The 20,073-nt window shown below is 29.0% G+C and overlaps 3 protein-coding genes and 1 pseudogene across 11 annotated transcripts; 2 read left to right on the top strand and 2 right to left on the bottom strand.

Moving 5' to 3' along the window:
- Positions 1–2,511: 2,511 nt before the first annotated feature.
- On the bottom strand, positions 2,512–12,535 carry LOC111032330 (facilitated trehalose transporter Tret1-2 homolog). Of its 5 annotated transcripts, XM_022312622.1 has the most exons (12): positions 12,411–12,535; positions 12,058–12,322; positions 11,862–11,998; positions 5,672–5,805; positions 5,508–5,595; positions 5,290–5,428; positions 4,592–4,777; positions 4,417–4,515; positions 4,040–4,230; positions 3,727–3,951; positions 3,467–3,653; positions 2,512–2,939 (listed from the first exon to the last, which is right to left on the bottom strand). In XM_022312622.1, the coding sequence occupies exons 4-12, from the start codon at positions 5,683–5,685 to the stop codon at positions 2,539–2,541; spliced, it is 1,530 nt and encodes a 509-aa protein (XP_022168314.1). In that variant the 5' UTR covers positions 5,686–5,805; positions 11,862–11,998; positions 12,058–12,322; positions 12,411–12,535; the 3' UTR covers positions 2,512–2,538. The 5 variants fall into 5 exon arrangements, with proteins under 5 accessions (XP_022168314.1, XP_022168305.1, XP_022168321.1 ...); XM_022312613.1 differs by lacking the exon at positions 11,862–11,998; XM_022312629.1 differs by lacking the exons at positions 11,862–11,998; positions 12,058–12,322; positions 12,411–12,535 and adding an exon at positions 6,893–7,011.
- LOC111032322 lies at positions 7,165–10,446 on the top strand (annotated as a pseudogene).
- A 798-nt stretch (positions 12,536–13,333) lies between the features above and the next one.
- LOC111032361 (crossover junction endonuclease EME1-like) lies at positions 13,334–16,621 on the top strand. Of its 3 annotated transcripts, none has more exons than XM_022312656.1 (11): positions 13,334–13,601; positions 13,682–13,780; positions 14,048–14,101; positions 14,260–14,394; positions 14,474–14,617; positions 14,827–15,007; positions 15,135–15,170; positions 15,239–15,365; positions 15,446–15,644; positions 15,813–15,869; positions 15,964–16,621. In XM_022312656.1, exons 1-11 carry the CDS (start codon positions 13,449–13,451, stop codon positions 16,078–16,080), a joined length of 1,302 nt encoding a protein of 433 aa, XP_022168348.1. In that variant the 5' UTR covers positions 13,334–13,448; the 3' UTR covers positions 16,081–16,621. The 3 variants fall into 3 exon arrangements, with proteins under 3 accessions (XP_022168348.1, XP_022168356.1, XP_022168365.1); XM_022312664.1 differs by having other exon boundaries at positions 13,449–13,601; positions 14,827–14,990; positions 15,234–15,365; positions 15,964–16,080; XM_022312673.1 differs by having other exon boundaries at positions 13,494–13,601; positions 14,048–14,120.
- Positions 16,126–19,961, bottom strand: LOC111032389 (zinc finger CCCH domain-containing protein 11A-like). 3 transcript variants are annotated; one of them, XM_022312707.1, is made up of 5 exons: positions 19,850–19,961; positions 18,946–19,069; positions 18,061–18,180; positions 17,425–17,533; positions 16,126–17,019 (listed from the first exon to the last, which is right to left on the bottom strand). In XM_022312707.1, exons 2-5 carry the CDS (start codon positions 19,006–19,008, stop codon positions 16,883–16,885), a joined length of 429 nt encoding a protein of 142 aa, XP_022168399.1. In that variant the 5' UTR covers positions 19,009–19,069; positions 19,850–19,961; the 3' UTR covers positions 16,126–16,882. The 3 variants fall into 3 exon arrangements, with proteins under 3 accessions (XP_022168399.1, XP_022168385.1, XP_022168394.1); XM_022312693.1 differs by having other exon boundaries at positions 19,617–19,959; XM_022312702.1 differs by lacking the exon at positions 19,850–19,961 and adding an exon at positions 19,208–19,481.
- Between the last annotated feature and the right edge of the window lie 112 nt (positions 19,962–20,073).

Raw genomic sequence — 20,073 nt, 5'->3', positions numbered from 1 at the left:
TCATGATGACATGATATCACTGATTTATAATATTTTTGTTATAACTTATAATCGAGAAATCAGTGTTGCAGTGTTATCAGTTTATAGTGTTTTCGTTTCATGTACGGAACGTAAAACGTTATTGTTGTATTATTGTAATAAGATGGAAAAGATATAATAATATATATATATGGAAAGAAAAACCAGAAGATGAGCTTCCATCTACTGCATTGGAAACAATATTTTTACCTCTCATGGATTTTTATCCAAACATCAAAAGACTTTTATTAATATTTGCAACTATTCCTGTGACGACATGCACATCCGAAAGTTCATTTTCTTCCCTTAAGAGAATCAAAACCTACTTAAGATCAACTATGGGAGAAAATCGATTGAATGGATTAGCATTGCTTAATATACATCCAGAAATAATTATAAACCCTGGAGAATTAGTTGATATATATGCTAACAAACACCCTAGACGCCTTCAGTATTATTATAACTACACAAATTACTTTAAATAATATTGCTTTTATATGTTTAATTATACATTTTTCTAACAAAATTTTATGTTTATATCAAACAAGTGCATTTTGATTATTTTGTTATGAGTGATGAAAAATATGAGATATTTTATAACTCTACTTCCCATGTACGCTAATTTGAACTTTTTGTTTGTGCCGCCTCCCCCCCCCTCCCCATAGGACATTTCTAAATACGCCCCTGCTAATCATCACTTACTATGCACACATTTACAAGACCCGCATATAAGGAATTTGAAAATTGCCTATTTCGAACTCCTTAAAAACTGTCTACCACCTATCCCTTTAAATAAACATTTTTATGTATATACTTAGGTAGTTAACTTTTTAATCATACTTATACATAACAACAAGTACATTTATAATTTACTATCTAATTTAAGAGTATATACTATTGAATATATTTTTTTCTTTTATTAATTTATATCGATTATTTTTTAAACAATATAAATTAATATTATACCTACTACCTATACGATTAACTTCGATACTCGACAACAACCACTAATTGGCAATAAACACACTAAGAAAAAAAATGTTTTGATTTAAATTATTTACATATCTGCGTAAATTGGAACTCTAAAGGAACTAAAAATTTCGTTAGGATTTTTTTTTAAATGGGATTTGTTCAATGTGTCATTTCTAAAAACGGAACTTGTTTCTTCCAAGCACTGAGTATCATAAGTGCAACTTAGTACCATCCTCTAAATAAATTGTTCAATTGTTTTCCAAAATATAAACCTTTTGAAATTCTGTAATTCATACTTTTTTTTTAAAGCGTCGGGAAAATCAAAAAAAACTTAATTAATGGACATTTTTACTCGTTTAATTTTTTTGGTGTGACTTAAAAACGTATTAGCTCTGATGCTTGAAATTTTCACAAAAAAATATTTTTATTAGCATTTTTTATTTATTTTCATTTATTATCCATCTTATTTTATATGAGTGTATAAATTAAAAATGTTTACGATACCTATTTGACCTAACGGTATTGAAGTATTAAATTCAATTATTCATACAAGTATGTTAGGATGACACATAGTCGCTGTTCACCGATCAGAACTGTTTTTTGTAAGCAATGATTTATCTTTGAATTCAAATCTAACACATTCATTACATTGACATACTCGACAACTATTGTACAGCACTGTACAGCTTGTTTTGTATTTTTAAGTGAATATATATGGGAGTGTGGGGGATTACTCTTTATTTATTATCAGGTTTGGGTTACATCCCCCCCTCTCAATATTTCAGCCATAGTTGTGCCACTGTATAGTACGCCGTTATATTAGAGTTTAAAATTAGATTGTTGTGCGTTATTATTAAAATATCAGACTATTGGAGAGAATTATTACTGACCGTGTCTGTAATAAAAAAATTAAAATACCTATATTTTTGCAAGGACTTTAATCATTTTGTCCTTTAGTTAGATTTTACTGTACTTAACTATCTGCAATAAATCTTAATTCAATTTAGTAAAATAAGTATTCATTAATGAAGTTGCCAGTAACCTTATTTTATTACGAAATGTAGATTTTCATTGATGCTTCAAAGTGATTTTGTTTCAGAATTGTTAAAATCATTTTCCAACTCTTCAAATAATCAAACACATTTAATAAGGGTATACCTGTCCTTTGTAACACGAAACATGAACATTTTAAAAATGTTTTTACTCAAATAATATTTTATTTTATCTTCTTACTCTTTCTTCTATACAAAGTTAATACTAAACAATTTGCATACTATACATATATTTTTTTTTGAGATAGGTAAGTAGGTAATTATTTATTTAAAAACAGTAAAATATAACAATACAAAAATATGAACTTATATTTAAGAAAAGTTTATTGTTAATATATACCAAAAATATTTAGTAAATTTAAGTATTATTTTTTCAATAGCTTTTGTACCTAAAATAAAAAAATATTTTCTGAATTTTAATTTAATATAAAACATTTTGAACACTTGTGATTATAATTAACAACATTTGTTTTATATAAACATAAATATCAATATATTACGTACTCAATTGTTGGGGTTTTACAGTCTTTTTTTTTCTTAGTAAGTATATAGTATTATCTTTAAAATAATCTTCTATTTCGAATAGTTTCATTTTATGTGTCTCAGGAATAAACAACCACACAAAAAACACAGTTAGTATTGATATGAAACTATAGAACCACAAAATCCCTAGCATACCGTCCAATAAGTTTTTAAGATCTTCGTAAAAATGTACTGCGACGAACATGACTGCATTACACCATGCCATAATTGGTCCAATAAATAATCCTTTAACTTCTGTAGGAAACATTTCGCTGGGCAATATCCACGGAATCAGCATTATACCAACAGAGCCAGCCGAAATATATAGTAACATGCACAATAATGACGTCCATGTCATAATAATACTTTCATCGCCTATCAAAACAAATGAATATATTTAAACTAAAAATAAATAGGTATAGTTAACATAAATAATTATTAAGAAGTATGGGGATCCTCAAGTAATGGTAGCACTATTAGCACTCCAGTAGTAAACATTTTAAATAGTGAAACTGGATATCCAGCTACTGCACTCAGCTATCAACATATAATTTCATAATTTTATTGTTTTTTTCAAATTATGATACTGAATTAGTGAAATAAATCTTAAATTATTCAAGTTTTATTATTTAGTAGCTATTTATTTACAACTTTCTTAGTTAGTTATACTCAAAAGTATGTTTGAATTTCCAGCTATTAACAGCTGTACATTAACTCAACACCTTAGTCCTTAGTTATGCCCCAATTTCATAGTAAATTACAAATTTCCTGTTATTTTCAAATCATATTGCTCAAATACCTAACATACAGATTAACTATTAAGGATATAATATTCAGTTTAATAAAAAAATTTAATTGAATAAAATGTGCTTATTAGACATAACTAAATATAAAATTATTACCTTTAGTTCTTAAATAAAAACATAATCCAGAAATAAACAAAGTAATTCCCATGATGATGCCACTTATCATACACAGCGGACGTCTGCCGTAATTATGTAACATTCCTGTTGCCACAAAACTTAATAAGAACCGAAACAAACCAAATAGTAAAGTGGCAAATTTGATGTCGATACCTTGAGCAACTTCCTTTAATATTAAATTGTATACAATGAATTATTAAAAAAAGTGTATCAACAACATTTAGTTATAATTTAATTACATGCAACATTTTAACAGCGTGGAATTGAAATGTATAAATTCCAGTAAATTGTTGTAGAACAAATAATATAACCATAAAGAGTGCGGGTTTAAAAACAGTTGGCTTAGATAAATGCCAGGCAATACGTCTGAACACATTACTTTTTTCAATTTCTTTATTAATTATCAAATCTTTTTTTTCTTTAATACTTTTCATCTCATTAAAAGTGTCTTGTATACCAGCACACTATAAAAAATAATTTAGATATTATACAGTTTATACAACTATAAACAAAAATATTCAATAATAAAAAAAAAACATGGAAATAACTTACATATTTAGAGTTTTTAAAATATTCTAAAGATTTTAAAGCTTTAGCATCTTGTCCTTTATGAATTAACCAAACAGGACTTTCAGGTGTCCAATATGCAGTCATGAGAACTGGGAAAAATGCCCCAGCACATGCTATCCATGCAACAATACGCCAATGTAGATACAACCCAGTGCAGTACATTAATAATATGCCTAGAAACAAAACAATAAATTCGGTTTTGATACACTCTGATTTTCGAACAAAAAAATAGTTATTATAATGATTAATGAATAATTATTATTTTATAAAATGCAGAATTTACTGAAAAATAATATACATTTTGTCACTTCTTAAACTATTTATTAGAGTTTAAAATATGTATTAGTTAAAATGCCTACCAAAAGATAACATCACAGAACCTATTGACATCATGGAACCTCGAAGTTTTGGACTAGATATTTCTGCCATATACACGTTAGCTGAATTTGTACCAACAGCTAAATTAAAATATTAAATATAACAGTATGGTAAAGTGTAAAATATTTAAAATCCTTAATTAAAAAATTATCATACACATTGCAAATCCAGTCAATAATCTTCCAATGATGATAATATGTGGGTTAAAAGCAAGTGCAATCAACATCCATCCAATAAAACATGGCCATAGAGAAATTTTAAACGTGGATATACGACCAATTCTGTCCAGTGTAAAAGCTATAAACAGACATCCAAATGGAGCAGCTATTGAAATACTGCTAGCTACATGCAAACATAAGAACATCTGAAAAGTTATATATAGAAAAAAGCCTTGTAAATGTTATTATTGAGTTATCAATAATTGTTATTTTTTTTTAATTACTAGTAAATGAAATCCCTTAATAATATTTTTCATGAAAAATTAATTTATTAAAAAATAATTGTAAATATAGAAAACAAAAATTTAAAATCTGATTGTTTTGTTTAATTAAATGTATTATATAACATACAAATACATCATTTGGTTTATTTTAATTTTAAATAACAAATATTAAGACATTTTACGCTTACTTATCATATTTATATTGGTGCAATAGATAAATCATGAATGTTTCACCTTTATGATCATGATATAATGAATATTTATATTTTAAATTTTACAAAAAAAATATGGTTCAACCATAGTTAGAGCTATAAATCAATATTTGATTATTTTTATTTGTATTTAATTTTTCATATTTCAATTAATATACAATCTAATATTTAAAAATATTATCTAAAAAAAATGTTCTTACCAATCCAGGAAGATTGAGATTTACTTATTTCACCCATTTCATCAGTGTATTTTTCAAGTTGTGGTATAAGTATTGCGGAAAATCCCAAAGCAAATCCTGTATGTAAGTTAGTAGTTGCCACAGATACACAAGCTAAAAACTAAATGCACAAAAGTCAAATACAAAATTGCATACAAACATACAATATACATTGATGAAAAACATTACAGTAAAATTACCTCAGCCCAATTAAATGCTTTTTTATTTTCATCTTGAACTTTTTCAGTTTCAAATTCATATTTTACTGGGTTTTCATTTAGTTTTATACTATACATAGATAGACACATAAATTATAATACAATAAATCAAAAAATATATATTACTAATAAATTATAATTATTACCTTTCTTCCTCCATTATGGCAATGTAATTTCAATATAGGTACTAGGTACTATCCAAACTATTACGATAAAGATAAAATCACTGATTTTAAGCTGTAATTGTTAGACTTGTTAATTAAAATGTTTGATTAATACCCTAGAACAAAAATTATAAATTGTATAAATAATTTATAGGTAGTTATGTCAAAAATAGTTCAAATGTATTAAATTTACAAGTAGGTAGTTAACATGTTTTTGAAAATCTCATATCCCATAGAATATTAATTGAACTTTATTAAATCAATTAAAATCGTTTTAGATTTTTTCCCACATTTTTCCACATCATAAAACAAATTTTACAATCATCTAAACTTAATAATTGATAATAACATAAATAATTAAAAACTATTTAAAATAATATCTCTAGAAAATAGACCCTTTGGTATTTATAAAATTATAAATAGTTAATAGGTACCTACTTTACCTATTTATCATAGTGATTATAAAAACTATTATTATCATCATTATTTGTATTTGTAATTAGATATATAGCAATATAACACTTGATTGTGCAATATTAAACTAAATAGGATTAATTTATTTTAAGTTTATAATTAGTAACAAATCCTTAATTATAATTTATAATACCTACCTATACTAGTAATATAGTATAACATAACAGTACTATCTACCTATAGCATACCTAATCAAGAAGATATTTTTATGAGCCTTCACCTTTGCCAATTTAAATATACAATGAATGATTAATCTGAAAATGGGACTAAAATATGAATACAATTATAGTCCAATGCCTTAGATAGTATATTATTTATGTTATGACTTAGTTGCATTTATTTTTAAATAAATTCTATAAATATTGATTCAAGATGAATTCTTTTGAGGTGATAGTTTAGATACAAATTGAATTATATTTCTTAAAGTAAACATGAATAAAGAAATATAACTTTTTATATTGATAAATATCAAATCACACAACACTCAACACTAAAAGATAGTTAGGAGTTACAATTATCATGTATTTAAGTATTTATGTAAGAAATTAATGATGTTATTTTTAACATTTATGTTAGCTATGGCATTATGGTTAGACTGTTTATATTGTAATACATTCAGTAATGCACTATACACTCTACTTTTAATAATCATAAATTAATAAAAAATATTATCGACATGATTATTTCATAAAAAATTAAAAACCCATAGCATAAAACTCAATGTTTTACCTCTACAAGAAATCAATATGTTTTTGATAATAAGCAAAGAGCAACCATAACTACAAATCCTACATTCTGGCTGAAGCAATGAATGTGAAATACAATGGACAATAGTTTACAAAATGAGACGGTTTTTAAGTTTTTTTGTGTTTGAACTTTTAAGGGCATATTTAATAATCGCAGTGTCTAGAGCACAGGGCGCCAGGATAAATATTGGGTAATCGGGCGCTCGGTCACACTGGTAGAATCGGGTGTCTAATTTCTTAAATCATAAACTATGGACGGAGCCATCAGCCATGTCCCGGTATTTGAAGCACATAATATAAGCAGGGTATGGCACGGTATGAATTGACCGGATCGGGCGATTGAGGGCTTGAATACCAAAATACCGCAGTGGCATACGTGAAATACGGAAAGGTAAACAAGCCGACCCCGCCAATGTGATAGTCTTATCTATCTCAGTGGTGACAGTAAACGTTACCTGAACATGGGTAAACAAGGGTCTAACATCATGTTGGTGTACAGGATCGTTTTCTATGGTTCAGACTTCTGATCATAGGTAAACAAGAACCCGATCAGCTGATCGAGTGTCACTTCAATATTATTCTGTGCTAATATCAAGTGGTTATCATAGTATTCCAGTATAAGAAATACATATTAGAGTAAGCATAATTTGAATTTTGAATAGATAATATTACTTATTAGCTCGTTTATGGAGAAAACTTCAATTGTTTATATGATTTAAGCCTAATAATAACCTTATAATTGTATAAGTATCTAACTTTTTTAGTTGTATTATCTTATTCAGTCTGTACTAATCCATCTATTCAAGTTTATCTTTATATTAAATCATTTTAGTTTATCATCTGAGTGTTGTTAAGTATTTTAAAGTTTAAAAGTTAAATAATGATATAATAATATCCTAAGAATGAAGCTGGGAGATACATTTAGCTCATTCGAAGCATTTGAAAGTTGTTTTATGGTCTACAAAGATACTCATTTTGTAGACTATTTTACAAAAGATTGTAAAACACTTGCTTCAATTAATTCTAAATTCCCTAATGTTAGAATGAATGCAGCATCAAAAGAATTAAATTATTATTATATTAAATTTTGCTGTATACATGGTGGGACATACAAAAAAAATTAGTCTTGATCAACGTGTGACATTGTAAGTACATTTATTAAACACATATATAATATTTAATTTTTAAAAATTAATATTCAAATGATTTAAGTACAATGAATCAAGGCTGTGAAGCTAGTATTTATTTAAAAGCTTCTGAAAATGGGAAATTATTAAAAATTACAAAAATTAATGAAAATCATAATCATGAAATTTCAAGAACTTTATAAAGTCATCTTCCGAACCAAAGAAAACTTACACCAGAAATTAAGGCAATAGAATTAGAACTTATGGACTTTAAGGCAAACAAAAAATTGATTCGGAACAAAATTATGAAACAAAGTGGTAAAATAATTACTCTAAAGGATTTGTCCAACCATACGACCGGTAAAAAAAAGCAATAATTTTATTGAACGCTTTTACTACAGTGTGTTTTTAGGAAATCATTATTCAAAGAGTGATTTAACACAAGTTGTCAATAAATTAAAGGAAAAATTTAAATGTATAGTAGAAATATCAACAGATAAAACAAATAATTTGAATGGTATTTTTATACAAGACAAAGTTATGGCAGAGTCTTTCAATTAATTTCCAGAAGTAATATATCATACATATTAATTGCAATTTATAATATAGATTTTTTATTTTAGGTAGTATTTGCAGATACCACATATAAAATGCTAGATTTAAGGCTTCCAGTTTATATTCTGATGACTGAGGATGGTAATTGGCAAAGTGAAATAGCAGCAATTGATTTATTAGTAAATGAAGAAGAAATCACCTTGCACTGGTTCTTTGAAACATTTTAAAAAAACAATCCAGTTTCTATTAATACTCGAGCTTACGTTACTGACAAAAACATGAAAAAAAAGAAATGTTATCAGGTCAGTATTTTCCAATGCTGCACTAACAATATGTTTATTTCAAACGTTACGTACATTTAATCGAGAAAATGAAATTTAACACCGGAACCAAGAAATGATGTCAAACAAATTTTCAAAATTTAACATACTGTAACACACAAGAAGAGTATGATTCTGTACATCACCATCTTCAAGCTATGGCACCTGAATCTATAATGGAATATTATAATAAGAGTTGGCATGGTATGTACACAATGAATGGGTTATGGGTATGACATTTAATACTGGGAATTTTATGAATAAAACCAATAACAGGTTGAAGATTTTTAATAGAAAAACGTTTCATTGTATTGTACTGTGTGCGATTGGAAAGGGCTAAAAATGCTATAAAATTGGTCCAAAAACAGCCAACTCAAAAAAATTAAAAAATTTCAGAGCTACAACAGTTTTATAGTTTATTAACACCATACGCACTCAATTTCTTAAAAACACAATTTTTAATGTGCAGCTGAAACTGATGTTCTAAAGAAAACAACAGAAAATAATTGTAGCTGTCTTTTTTATAACTCTATGAGATTACCATGTTGTCATATATTCAATTTAAGGAAATAACGGTCTCTATCTTTATATGATAATAGTTGATGCGATGAAAGGTGGAGTAGGAACTCTTATTACCAAAACCTAAGGGTTTTCAAGAATGTTGAGGTCATAAACACTGACAATAACAATACTACAAGTACAACTTTGTACAAAAAAAAGAAAATTCCCACAACTCATGCGAAGTTTCGTAAGGCATCAATAATAGGAGCAAAGATTGCTGATCTAGTTTCAAAATCATCAAATATTCACTACCACCGAAAAATCAAACAGTTGGAATTTGTTTTTAACACTTGGTTAAAAGGGCAAGAATTATCATTACATATATTAGGTAATTATGCAATGTTATTCGTTGATCTATATGATAATCTTTGGATAGTTGTAATGGCCTAATTGAAGGTAATACAACATTAATAATCTTCATACAAATTGATAATTAGATACTAGATTATTCTATAGGTGCAGATGATGAAGTTATGGATGTGATTGAAGAAGAGTGCTGTGAAAATAATGATGCTATGGATGCCGTTTGGGATAAATGTGATTTAGATGTACCTTTGGACAAAATACACAATAACTTGATAGCAAACAATTAAAATAAAAAATAAAAATTATTCATTGAGTAAAGAGGAAATTAAAAATCCTAGGGATATGGATTTGGAAATAATAGATGATGATGTCATCTTAATGTTGATTAGACGCTTTTTTGATAATGATGTGTGATCCTCTATTACAACAAATGTTGATGTAAATACAAAAATGTGTTGGCCTAAAATGCAAAAAAATATATATATAGGTAAAAAACCATCTATTCGATGTGATAGTAATCTACATTGGTATCACGATTGTGTACAACAAAATCAGCAAACTAAGGATTGGTTTTGATTTAATTGTGTTTTATTAAAAATTTCACATATTTATTTATTTTTATTTCTGGGTATTGTACGTTTATTACATTATGAATTATGACTGTTGGCGTAAATTAATATTACTGATAATATTTTTATATTTTATGAATTTTTCTACATTGTTGTATAATATGTATAATACTATAAACTATTTTAAACTAATCAACTACTGACTACTCAACAATGTACATGTATTTTGTTCTATATACTGCATTCGTATTTTATACTTCCGTTGTTCTGTCTCTGAAGTCTGAATCAGGGCAGCTGGTTACCAAATATTTATCCAGACACTTGTTGCTCTAGACATAGCGTTATATAATTGGTAAAATGAAGTTTAAAAAGCAGTCAGTTCCCCAGTTTTTATAATTCTACTTTTTAATGATTGTATTAATATGAATTGAACATTTATTAGAGAAAATACAAATTCACCCACAGGCTGCAATAGAATTTCAACATTTAATAATAGTTAAAATGCATGAAGGTATAATAAAAACTATAGATAAGTATACCTATTAATTACTAAATGTATATAATATGTATATTGTGTATAATATGAATAGAAAACATGCGTTATAACCAGGGTTTGGGACTTATAGCACCAAGCAAAGAACTCAAATGCTTTATTATAAGCACTTAAAAAAACAATAAAATAATAAAAAAAAAACAACACTACTAAAACTATCAACAAATTTTTTTTTTATATTATCATTTAATTTTTATACTTAGAAACATAAAAAAAAAATCAAAAACTTTTTTAACATTTTAACTTCTTTATTATACCTATACTTCTAATAGATTTTCTGAAAAATGTTCTAATAACTATAAAAAATTTGATCTATTTGTCGGTTTGTATAGATAAGCGAGCAAATAATATGATTCCAGTGTTTATTACTAGGAAATATGATACAAAAGAAAAAAATTATTTATAGTTGTAGAATTACCATAAAAAAACACCAAAAATTAACTAAAAGGTCTAGGTTTTTGTTTGAAATAAGTGTTATCATAAAATATAATTAAGCAGATATATGCGGAAATCATCAGGAAATAAATCTGGAAATGAGCATTTAAAAAAAAAAAAAGGAATTCAAAGCACTTTCATAATTGAATGTGTTGTAACATGTCATAAACTTCCATAGCAATCTGCTAGATTATATGCCAAACCAGAAAAATATACAAATGCATATTAAGTCCCATACCCTGGACTCTAGTTAAAAGTTATAACACAGTTAAATGTTATGAAAATTATTTATGTAACTACATACCTATATTTATATTATTTTAAAATATTTCAGATAATTCTATTTATAGTAAACAAATTGTTACTATAGTTGCATCATTATACCTAGTTTCATAATTCCGAAACACAGAAATACAGTTTAAATTTCGAGAACAGTTAGATTTAGTTTTGTCATTTTTTTTATTTAAGTATCACTTAACATTGATTTTAAACTACATTACCATTTTTATCAATAGGTAATATTTACCTATTTTATTATTGAATACTTTGTAAAAGGGCACATGCCAGTCAATACCAGGGAATAAATTGGTAATAAGAGATTGGACTGGTCTGGTACTTGGTATTTATTGGCATAAGCATTTCATATCGACTCAGCAGATAAAGCTGAACAAACAAAAATCAATGCTCGCTTAACACAATTTTTAAATCACGATTTTACTCACGGTTTTGGAGCGTGGAATCCAATCTGTAAACTTGTGCTTGTCTATGAATCCTACAGACGAAAACTAAATTCTCGTGCTCACAGTTCCCCGGACCGAAATAACTTGTACAATAGGTAATGTTGAAACGGCGAACGACAGATCTCAGACACAGTCTACGACGACTGACGAGTGTCGGACAATAGTATAATATTATTTATTGTCTATTGTGCGGAGTTGCATGGAATATAGATAACGAAATAGCGGAGTCGGGGTAACGCCGGGACACCTGTAATATTAATTCGCACTGTCATAAACATCGAGAGTTTAAACTTGTAAACAAATATAAATACAAAATGTAATAGTCGTAATATTACCGTAAGCCGTAATCAGCCCTTAGACAATTGTGTTATAATAGCATGATTACACGATTGCCGCAAGCGTCAACAGCACGACCTCCTCGGTGGCTCGGTGCCAAACTGCCAAGGCGTGTTACAAGTTACAACTATAGTAAAAGCCAGAAAACAACTAGACACGATAAGAACGACGAAGTGCACTGCGCACGCGTAACGTAATCGCGCCTCGGGCCTTTATAGATAAAGTTTGTGACCGCCGCAAAACCAAGTCCGACTGTAAAATTCTGGCTTAGTCTTCACTACCATTAATTGGCATTGTGCATTTGTGCATCGTTTTCAACATGATTAACTACTTTTACGTTAACACAAATAAAAAATGTAAATCAGAAATATAACGGTTACTATAGCTCAACAATTAGTTAGCATAAGTATAAGTTGTACAATTGAATCTATAGCCTATATAATGTAGGTACAAACATGGGAGATGGAACATCATAAAAAATAATAATATTAAATACACGATGATCATCTTCTAATATCCGTGATTAAATAAAAGCTAACAATAGAAATATAGAATTATTATTCATATCCATAAAGTAATAAAACTATTAAGTATAAACTAATCCATAGCATAGACGCAATTCGGAGGTCTACCCCTCTAGTTTTACCTGTACATCAACTAGATTTAAATTTTTAATCATATTTTACTTTAAGATATCAATTATCAGGGCCTGTGCTGCTGATACAATTTTAACCTCCTTCCCTCTTCAGAAAAATTTCCTTAGATTCGCTAATGACCTAAAGGCATCTAAAATATTGTAGTAAAATACTTACATTACCAAAAACTATTATATTCGAATTTTAAAAAAATGGCGCGTAAACATTCGACAAAGATAATACTTATCAATTATCGTGTTTACAAGTGTCCTTATTTTTAAAAATTTAACTACCTACATTGACGATTGGATGTTTGAAACATCAAACTTTGAATCCGTCATTCGGGCGTTCGAAGTCCATCATAAGTTTTTGTAATTCATTTTTGTAATTATTGTCATTAACATGAATGAAGGTTGTTATAATACATATACGATATCGGATTCGGATGATTCAATTATAAACGAGAATCGTCGGACAAATGAAACTTCGCGCAAAGACGATGATTATTTGTCATCTGAGCAGGAACCAGAATTTTTTCTCCAAGTTTTACAATGTGTACGATTTGAGTTTAATTAATTAAATAATATGATGCTTGATGACCTTAAATTGTTACACGTTATGGGGGTTTTTTTTAGCAAAAACGAAAAAAATTAACATCTCCAGAAAAAACTTGTGACGATAACAAGCAGAAAGATGTCCAGACTGATGACCCTGCACCAAATACTTATGTACCTGTAAGTTTGAAATATTTATTCAATATTATAGAAGGGACAAAATATTCTTTTGGTGACAAGTAAAAATCATGGAAGAAGATTTTGTTGATTTTGTTTTATACTATTTTATAAAATTATGTTCTTCTTGTTACTAGTACACTTTTAAGTTTTAATATTATATAAATGATTTATCCACAATATTACTAATAATAATTGTAGTACAAATTTATTTACTTTATCTACAAAAAACATTATTTAAAAATTATATTTTGTTTTTATCTTATACAGAGAACAGGACCATGCATTTATACTAATACAAACAATAAACAAGCAACTGAAAAGGTATTTCAATCAGTTGAGAGTAAATATAGAATATTTTTAAATTTCTTTTTAAAAAAAACATTGATTATAAGTACTTACCATTAATATTTTGTGAATATCAATACTTAAAATCAATGGTTTTCTAAACTTTAGTTAGTGATTTATTTATCACATTCTAGGTAGAGCCAAAACGAAAAAAACGTTCAACAAAAGAAGAAATCGAAGAAAGAAAAAGGGAAGAAAAGGCTAGAAAAGATGTTAAGAAGAGATTAGCTGAAGAATTAAAACGTATAAGTCCAAAAGAATGTATGAAGGTATGTACATATTATTTATTTTCAGTATATTCTAATTTGTTCAATTGTTTAATACATTGTTTGTATTTTGTCATTTCAGTATGTAACTGTTCACATTGATAAACATTTGACGAATAATGAATACTGTGAGGAGTTAATATCTGGAATAGAAACTACAGACGCAAAATATAAAATTGAGTCAAATTCAGCTGTATTAAATTCAATAACATGGTCAAGACAAATAGTAAATTATAAATTACTTTAAGCACAGATTATTATTTAAGAGCATAGTAATACAACATTTGTTTCATGTGAATTGAAATATTTAAACAAGTATATTTTATAGCTTGGAATCTAAAACATAAAGTGAACATTAAACATTGGCTTATAACATATAACCATTAACTAATTATGAACTTGTTAAATCAATGTTATTTTATTTTATTTTTTTAGTCTGATTCTGTTAGTGAAGATGAACATTTTATGTTGTTGATTTGGGAATTTGATTATGTTAAGAATCTGATTGTATCATGTCAATTATTAAACAAAATAAATGATATTAAATTACATAAAACACAACTTTCAATCATCATATTTAGTACTGCTGATCAACTCAAGTATTTATTATCATATTGTACTTACTTCTACTGCTATGAAACTCTAATTAAATCTAAATAATTCTTCCGCGCGCACGTGTGTGTGTGTGTGTGTGTGCGTATATATATCTTTATTTTTAAATTTGTTTAACCATTTTGTTACAGACAAACAAAATCTAAGAAGAATGGGAAGAATTCTGGGTATGTATTAATATACATTTTGCAAATTTGTGCAAATATCAAACTTAAATAATATTTTGATAGGCCAGATATGTTGAATAGCCTCGAGCAGATGATGCTGAATTGTCAAGTTTCATTTCGCTTTGTAGAAAATAAAAACGATATAGGATTGGCAGTTTTGTATTTAACCAAATCCATTGCACAGAAACCATACAAGTAACTAAATATTTTTTTTTTAATGAGTTTTAGTTCATAATTTGAAGAGTTTTTAATAAATCAGTATTATTTGTTTTAAGATTGAACAAATACAAAGAAGAACAAGATGGATGTGATTGGTATGCATCTGGTCACACAAAAAATTGTGTAACAGTAGACAAAAATGGCATAGGCTTAACTCAACTATGGAGACAAATGCTATCGCAATTTCCACTATGTGGTCTTGAGACGAGTGAAGCAATTGCAGCAGCGTATGGGTCACCTATTGCATTGTTAGAAGTAAGCAGTAAACAAATTATTATTTATCAATGTTATGTATATTATGTTTTACAAACATTATTCATTACATAAAGACAGATTAAAAAAAAATATTGTATCTTAATGCATTTTATATCCATTTTGTGTATTTATGAATAATAATTATTATTTATTACATTTTTAATCTAGGCATATGATAACTGCAGCTCAAGATTAGAAGGAGAAACAATGCTACAGGATATCCCCGTAAGTTCCTTTTTAAATATTAAAATAGCATAAGATATATTTGCATTTAAATAAGATATCAGAAAAAAAATTAAAAAATGAATACAAATTTTAGGTCCGCCGTGGATTTGGTCCACTAGCTTCCAATCGTCGTATTGGACCAGAACTGAGCAAAAAAATATACACATTTTTCACAGATAATACAGGATGCACTACATTATCTCAAGAATAGTGAACAATAACGGAAAAAGTTATAAATAAATAACATAAACTAAACTATTTAATAACAACTTATATTACTGGTAATTATATTTTTCTTCTCATTATATTCAGTTTCATAGTATTAAGTGTGCATAGACTAGACACGTCTAATTCATTGTCATAATAATACATGTATTATGTATATAAATTTAGTTTTTACATTTTTAATACTATTTAGATAATTTTTTAAACAAAACAAAAACTAGAATTTCCTATTCATAAATAGTTGTTAATATAAATAACAAGATCAAATAAAAAAAAGCATTAGTTCATGACTTTTCTCAAAGCATTTAGAATGTAATCAGATTAATAGAAATTGAGCTGAATAAACGTGGAATTATGCAACACGTTTTTTTATATGAACTACAGTGCAGACAAAAACATGATGTTCATTAAAAATTACTTAAAAATAAAATAAATAATAACAATAGTTAAAAATAAAAATAAAATATTCAAATAGAAAAACAAAGATAAATAAATAAATAAACAAGCTTCGGCCTTAAGTTGTTGAATATTGCATTTGTCGAATGAAACAGTTCTGCCTTGTTCCTAACCAAGAATATGAAATTTTCTAGGAAAAGGGTTTTTTATTTATTCTTCAGTAGGTACTGAGAATAGGTTTTCAATACCAATATTGAATTTTACATAAACGCATTAAAGTTGCAATGGTCAAGAAACATGGCAGCAGTGGATTGATTATTGTTGAATACGTATGGCAGTGTGACGACAGAACTGCCATAAACAGTTGATGCCGTACTTGCGTTCATTGGTTGTCAATTCATTCGTAATGGCTGGTCATAACGTTGTCGCAATGCAGCTTCAGGACCAGCAGTAAGTGCGACACCAGCCATTGGATTTATGCGAAAGCTATTTTCAATAGCCATGGTGTTAGCTGCCATCGCAATAGCCCCTAATCGACATTAAATAAATAAAAATTGGTTTTTTTTTCTATTAATTATGTCGATATTAAAGAATTTAACCTTAATCCCACTAGCCTATTGTACAATATATATTTTATAATAGATACAATTTAATTTAGACTCGATTAACAGAATTAGAATACCTTCAAAGTAAATATTATTTTGATAAATAAGAGCAATAAATTATTTCATAATTACTATCAAAATGTGTACCTTTAATATATTATGAATTATGATAAATGAATAAACAACTAAATATTAAATAGATTTACATTTTTATTAACATAGTCAGTCCCTGGAGTTCTTTGTATTCAATTTGAATTAGATGTTTAGTTTTATAAAAATAATTAACAATATTTGGTATATTAGGTATGTTAAGAATTATTCCGGCATACCTGCATCTTGAGATGGATCGCGTGTTTTGGTATGTAGAAATGCACAGTATGGCTTGCGACATCCAGTTGGTTGTTTTTCCCAATAACATGGTATTGCTTTACGGTTTTTCTAAAAAATAAATAAATAAAGGATATATACACATATTATAATATTATATAACAGAAAATAGGATTGCAGAAGATAGACGGTAAAAATGATCATCACTTTTCTTAAAACTTGGTACGGTAGAACCTCATTAATTCGGACTAATTGGGGCTTTAGGTTGTTCGAAATAATGAAAGTCCGGATTAAACAAAATAATCAAAAATCGTAAATTATAAATTCAAAAAAAATTTTATTGGAAAAAATGCATCATCAAGTGATTAATCTAGTGGCAACCACATTCTTTTTACTACACTTGTTTCTTTTTCTACATTAAATTTCAAAACAAATTTTCTTACATCATCATTTTATACTTCGTTTTCGTGTTTATTTTAATCTACGGCATAAATTAGCGTAATTTACGTATTATAAACGGCTGCCCGGATTAAACGAAGTCCGGACTAATGAGGTTTTACTGTATAACTTTTAGCAAGCAAGTTTGTAAGTATTCGAGGAATATTCAAGCCTATTATTTGAATCTAATGAATAGTTACCTTTAATTCCATGTGGCGTAATGTACAATGATCATTTTCACACTTTCCGCTTTGCCAAAAACTACACACCATTTCACATCCTAATGCTTGTGGTTCATGGCGAAATGGACATTTGTCTCCCTATAAAATTACACAGATAAATATACGTATATTAGATTTACCAGTAATTAAAATCAATAATATAACACAAGTCAAAAAACGTTAGTTTTGAATAATTAATTTGAATATCTTGTAATATTTATTTTCTAAACAGTGGGTAAGAGAAACATTTTTAGTATATTACACGTTTAAATACATATCTGATTTAACTTTACACATTTATAAAGCTCTCATTTGTCATGTGAAATTTGAGTCTAAAAATATGAGCTATATCAAATTTAAAGATAAAAATACAGATATTATTAGTGAAATGTTAATTGGTTATTGTTTAGTATTTTACTAAATATTGTTATAGAAACTAGTAGAAAATACAACATGTCTCCTCCTACACAAATGGAATTATTTTAATTCACTTGATACGAAGGTAAGTAGATGGTGTACATTTAATATTGATAGGAACCAGGGTTAGACTGGCCCAACGGGACACCAGGGATTTTCCCCGTGGGCCACAGCAATACAGGGTCTGTACCACCGTAGCTATATTGGACTGCGAGTTTGAGGTAGTGATGATCATGATAAAAAATAATAATCTTTTTTTTTTGGAATTTATTTCGATTGAAATTGATTACAAAAACCAGAGAAAATTATAGTAGTAACTGTTCAAAAACGTGGGGCTGTCAAAAAATAGAATTTCCCGGTACATATTTTTGTGCTAGTCCAACCCCGACGAAAACACATTTTTTATCTAGTTTATAGTTTGTGACTTATGCAAAACAAGGAACCAACCTTCATGCAAGTCGAATAGTAATAAAAGTAACAGTCGTTGTTTTTCTTGTCACCCTTTTCCATGGCTTCTGGTGGTCCTGAGTGGCGTCTACCGCGTGTGTATCGTTGTTCAAACGATTCGGTCCTGTTGGCGTGAAAAAAACGTGTCAAAACAAAACGATAAAAAAAAAGCACAAGCAGATGGGGTGGAGTAGGGCGGTAGGTGGGGTTGTAGGACACAATAATATTATTATAAATAACGATAATATTATCGTTGATATACTTTTAACCGGAGTGGGCGGCAGGACGTCGTACAAGTATGCAAGACGAGACGGCGGCACGAGAGAAAAATAATATTACGCCGAGACGTCCGTGTACCGCCCACAGGCTACTGGTAGCGTTGAAACACCACCGACTGGCCAAACGCCGAACACGGACCAGGGACACCTCCGCCGGCGGGGGCACACGCACGCAGAGCACGTTCACCGAATATGTACCACCGGCGAAGGCGACCAGGCGAGAGCCCGGATGATACCAGGCGGTGCGTGTGCTGCGTTCGGTGATAACGTGAAAAACGGCCGCCGACCGAAACGAGAGATGTGCACAACGTGCGCGCCCCCGGGATTACGCGGCCGAGCTGCGGAGGTGGGCGACACGCGTTATGGTTATTTTTAACCCGATTCCCGTCTTACCCGTCTCTCCCCTGTGGTGTCCCCTGTCCAATGCCGCCGCTGTGGTCCGGTGGTTGCTGTTCCCCGGGTTTGAGTACTGTTGGGGCGCGTTCGACTTGTCACAGCGGCGGAGGCGACGTTAATGTCCGCGGCCGGCCAGACTCGACATGAAAACCGCCGGGCGAGAGAGCGGACGGTAAACAATACGAGAGTGTTGTTCTGCAGCTGTTGTTGTTGTTGTTTATCGTTATTACCGTGATTAGTGATGAATTTCTGAACAATTTGGTCGAGCGAAAAATCAGCCCAAGCGATGGTCGTGGAAATAAGAAAACGAAAAAAAAATTCGCCGCTCAGTGCTCGTCGTGCGTTATCGGCGTTTTTCGGAAAACGGCACCGCACGGCGCGGCGACACGGATCGTTGCCCGTAGACGTTGAAAACACATGACGCGGACGGAACCTCTTTGTAATTCGCCGACGC

The sequence above is a fragment of the Myzus persicae genome, unplaced genomic scaffold (genome assembly GCF_001856785.1).
Source record: "Myzus persicae strain clone G006 unplaced genomic scaffold, MPER_G0061.0, whole genome shotgun sequence".
NCBI classification, from domain to species: domain Eukaryota; kingdom Metazoa; phylum Arthropoda; class Insecta; order Hemiptera; family Aphididae; genus Myzus; species Myzus persicae.
Note: the sequence above shows the minus strand (reverse complement) of the source record. Positions and strands in the feature narration are given on the sequence as shown.

What these genes read in the sequence shown, in the direction of transcription:
- LOC111032389 (XM_022312707.1), bottom strand. Translation starts at nt 19,008, where the DNA reads ATGGAAAAGGGTGACAAGAAAAACAACGACTGTTACTTTTATTACTAT. An exon ending in TACGCCACATGGAATTAAAG is followed by an intron (nt 17,534 to 18,060) that starts GTAACTATTCAT and finishes TTTATTTTTTAG; the next exon opens with AAAAACCGTAAAGCAATACC. An exon ending in CGATCCATCTCAAGATGCAG is followed by an intron (nt 17,020 to 17,424) that starts GTATGCCGGAAT and finishes AATGTCGATTAG; the next exon opens with GGGCTATTGCGATGGCAGCT.
- LOC111032330 (XM_022312622.1), bottom strand. An exon ending in AAGCATTTAATTGGGCTGAG is followed by an intron (nt 5,429 to 5,507) that starts GTAATTTTACTG and finishes TTGTGCATTTAG; the next exon opens with TTTTTAGCTTGTGTATCTGT. An exon ending in TTTTTATTTAAGAACTAAAG is followed by an intron (nt 2,940 to 3,466) that starts GTAATAATTTTA and finishes TTGTTTTGATAG; the next exon opens with GCGATGAAAGTATTATTATG.
- LOC111032361 (XM_022312656.1), top strand. Translation starts at nt 13,449, where the DNA reads ATGAATGAAGGTTGTTATAATACATATACGATATCGGATTCGGATGAT. An exon ending in ATTGCACAGAAACCATACAA is followed by an intron (nt 15,366 to 15,445) that starts GTAACTAAATAT and finishes ATTTGTTTTAAG; the next exon opens with ATTGAACAAATACAAAGAAG. An exon ending in CACCTATTGCATTGTTAGAA is followed by an intron (nt 15,645 to 15,812) that starts GTAAGCAGTAAA and finishes TTTTTAATCTAG; the next exon opens with GCATATGATAACTGCAGCTC.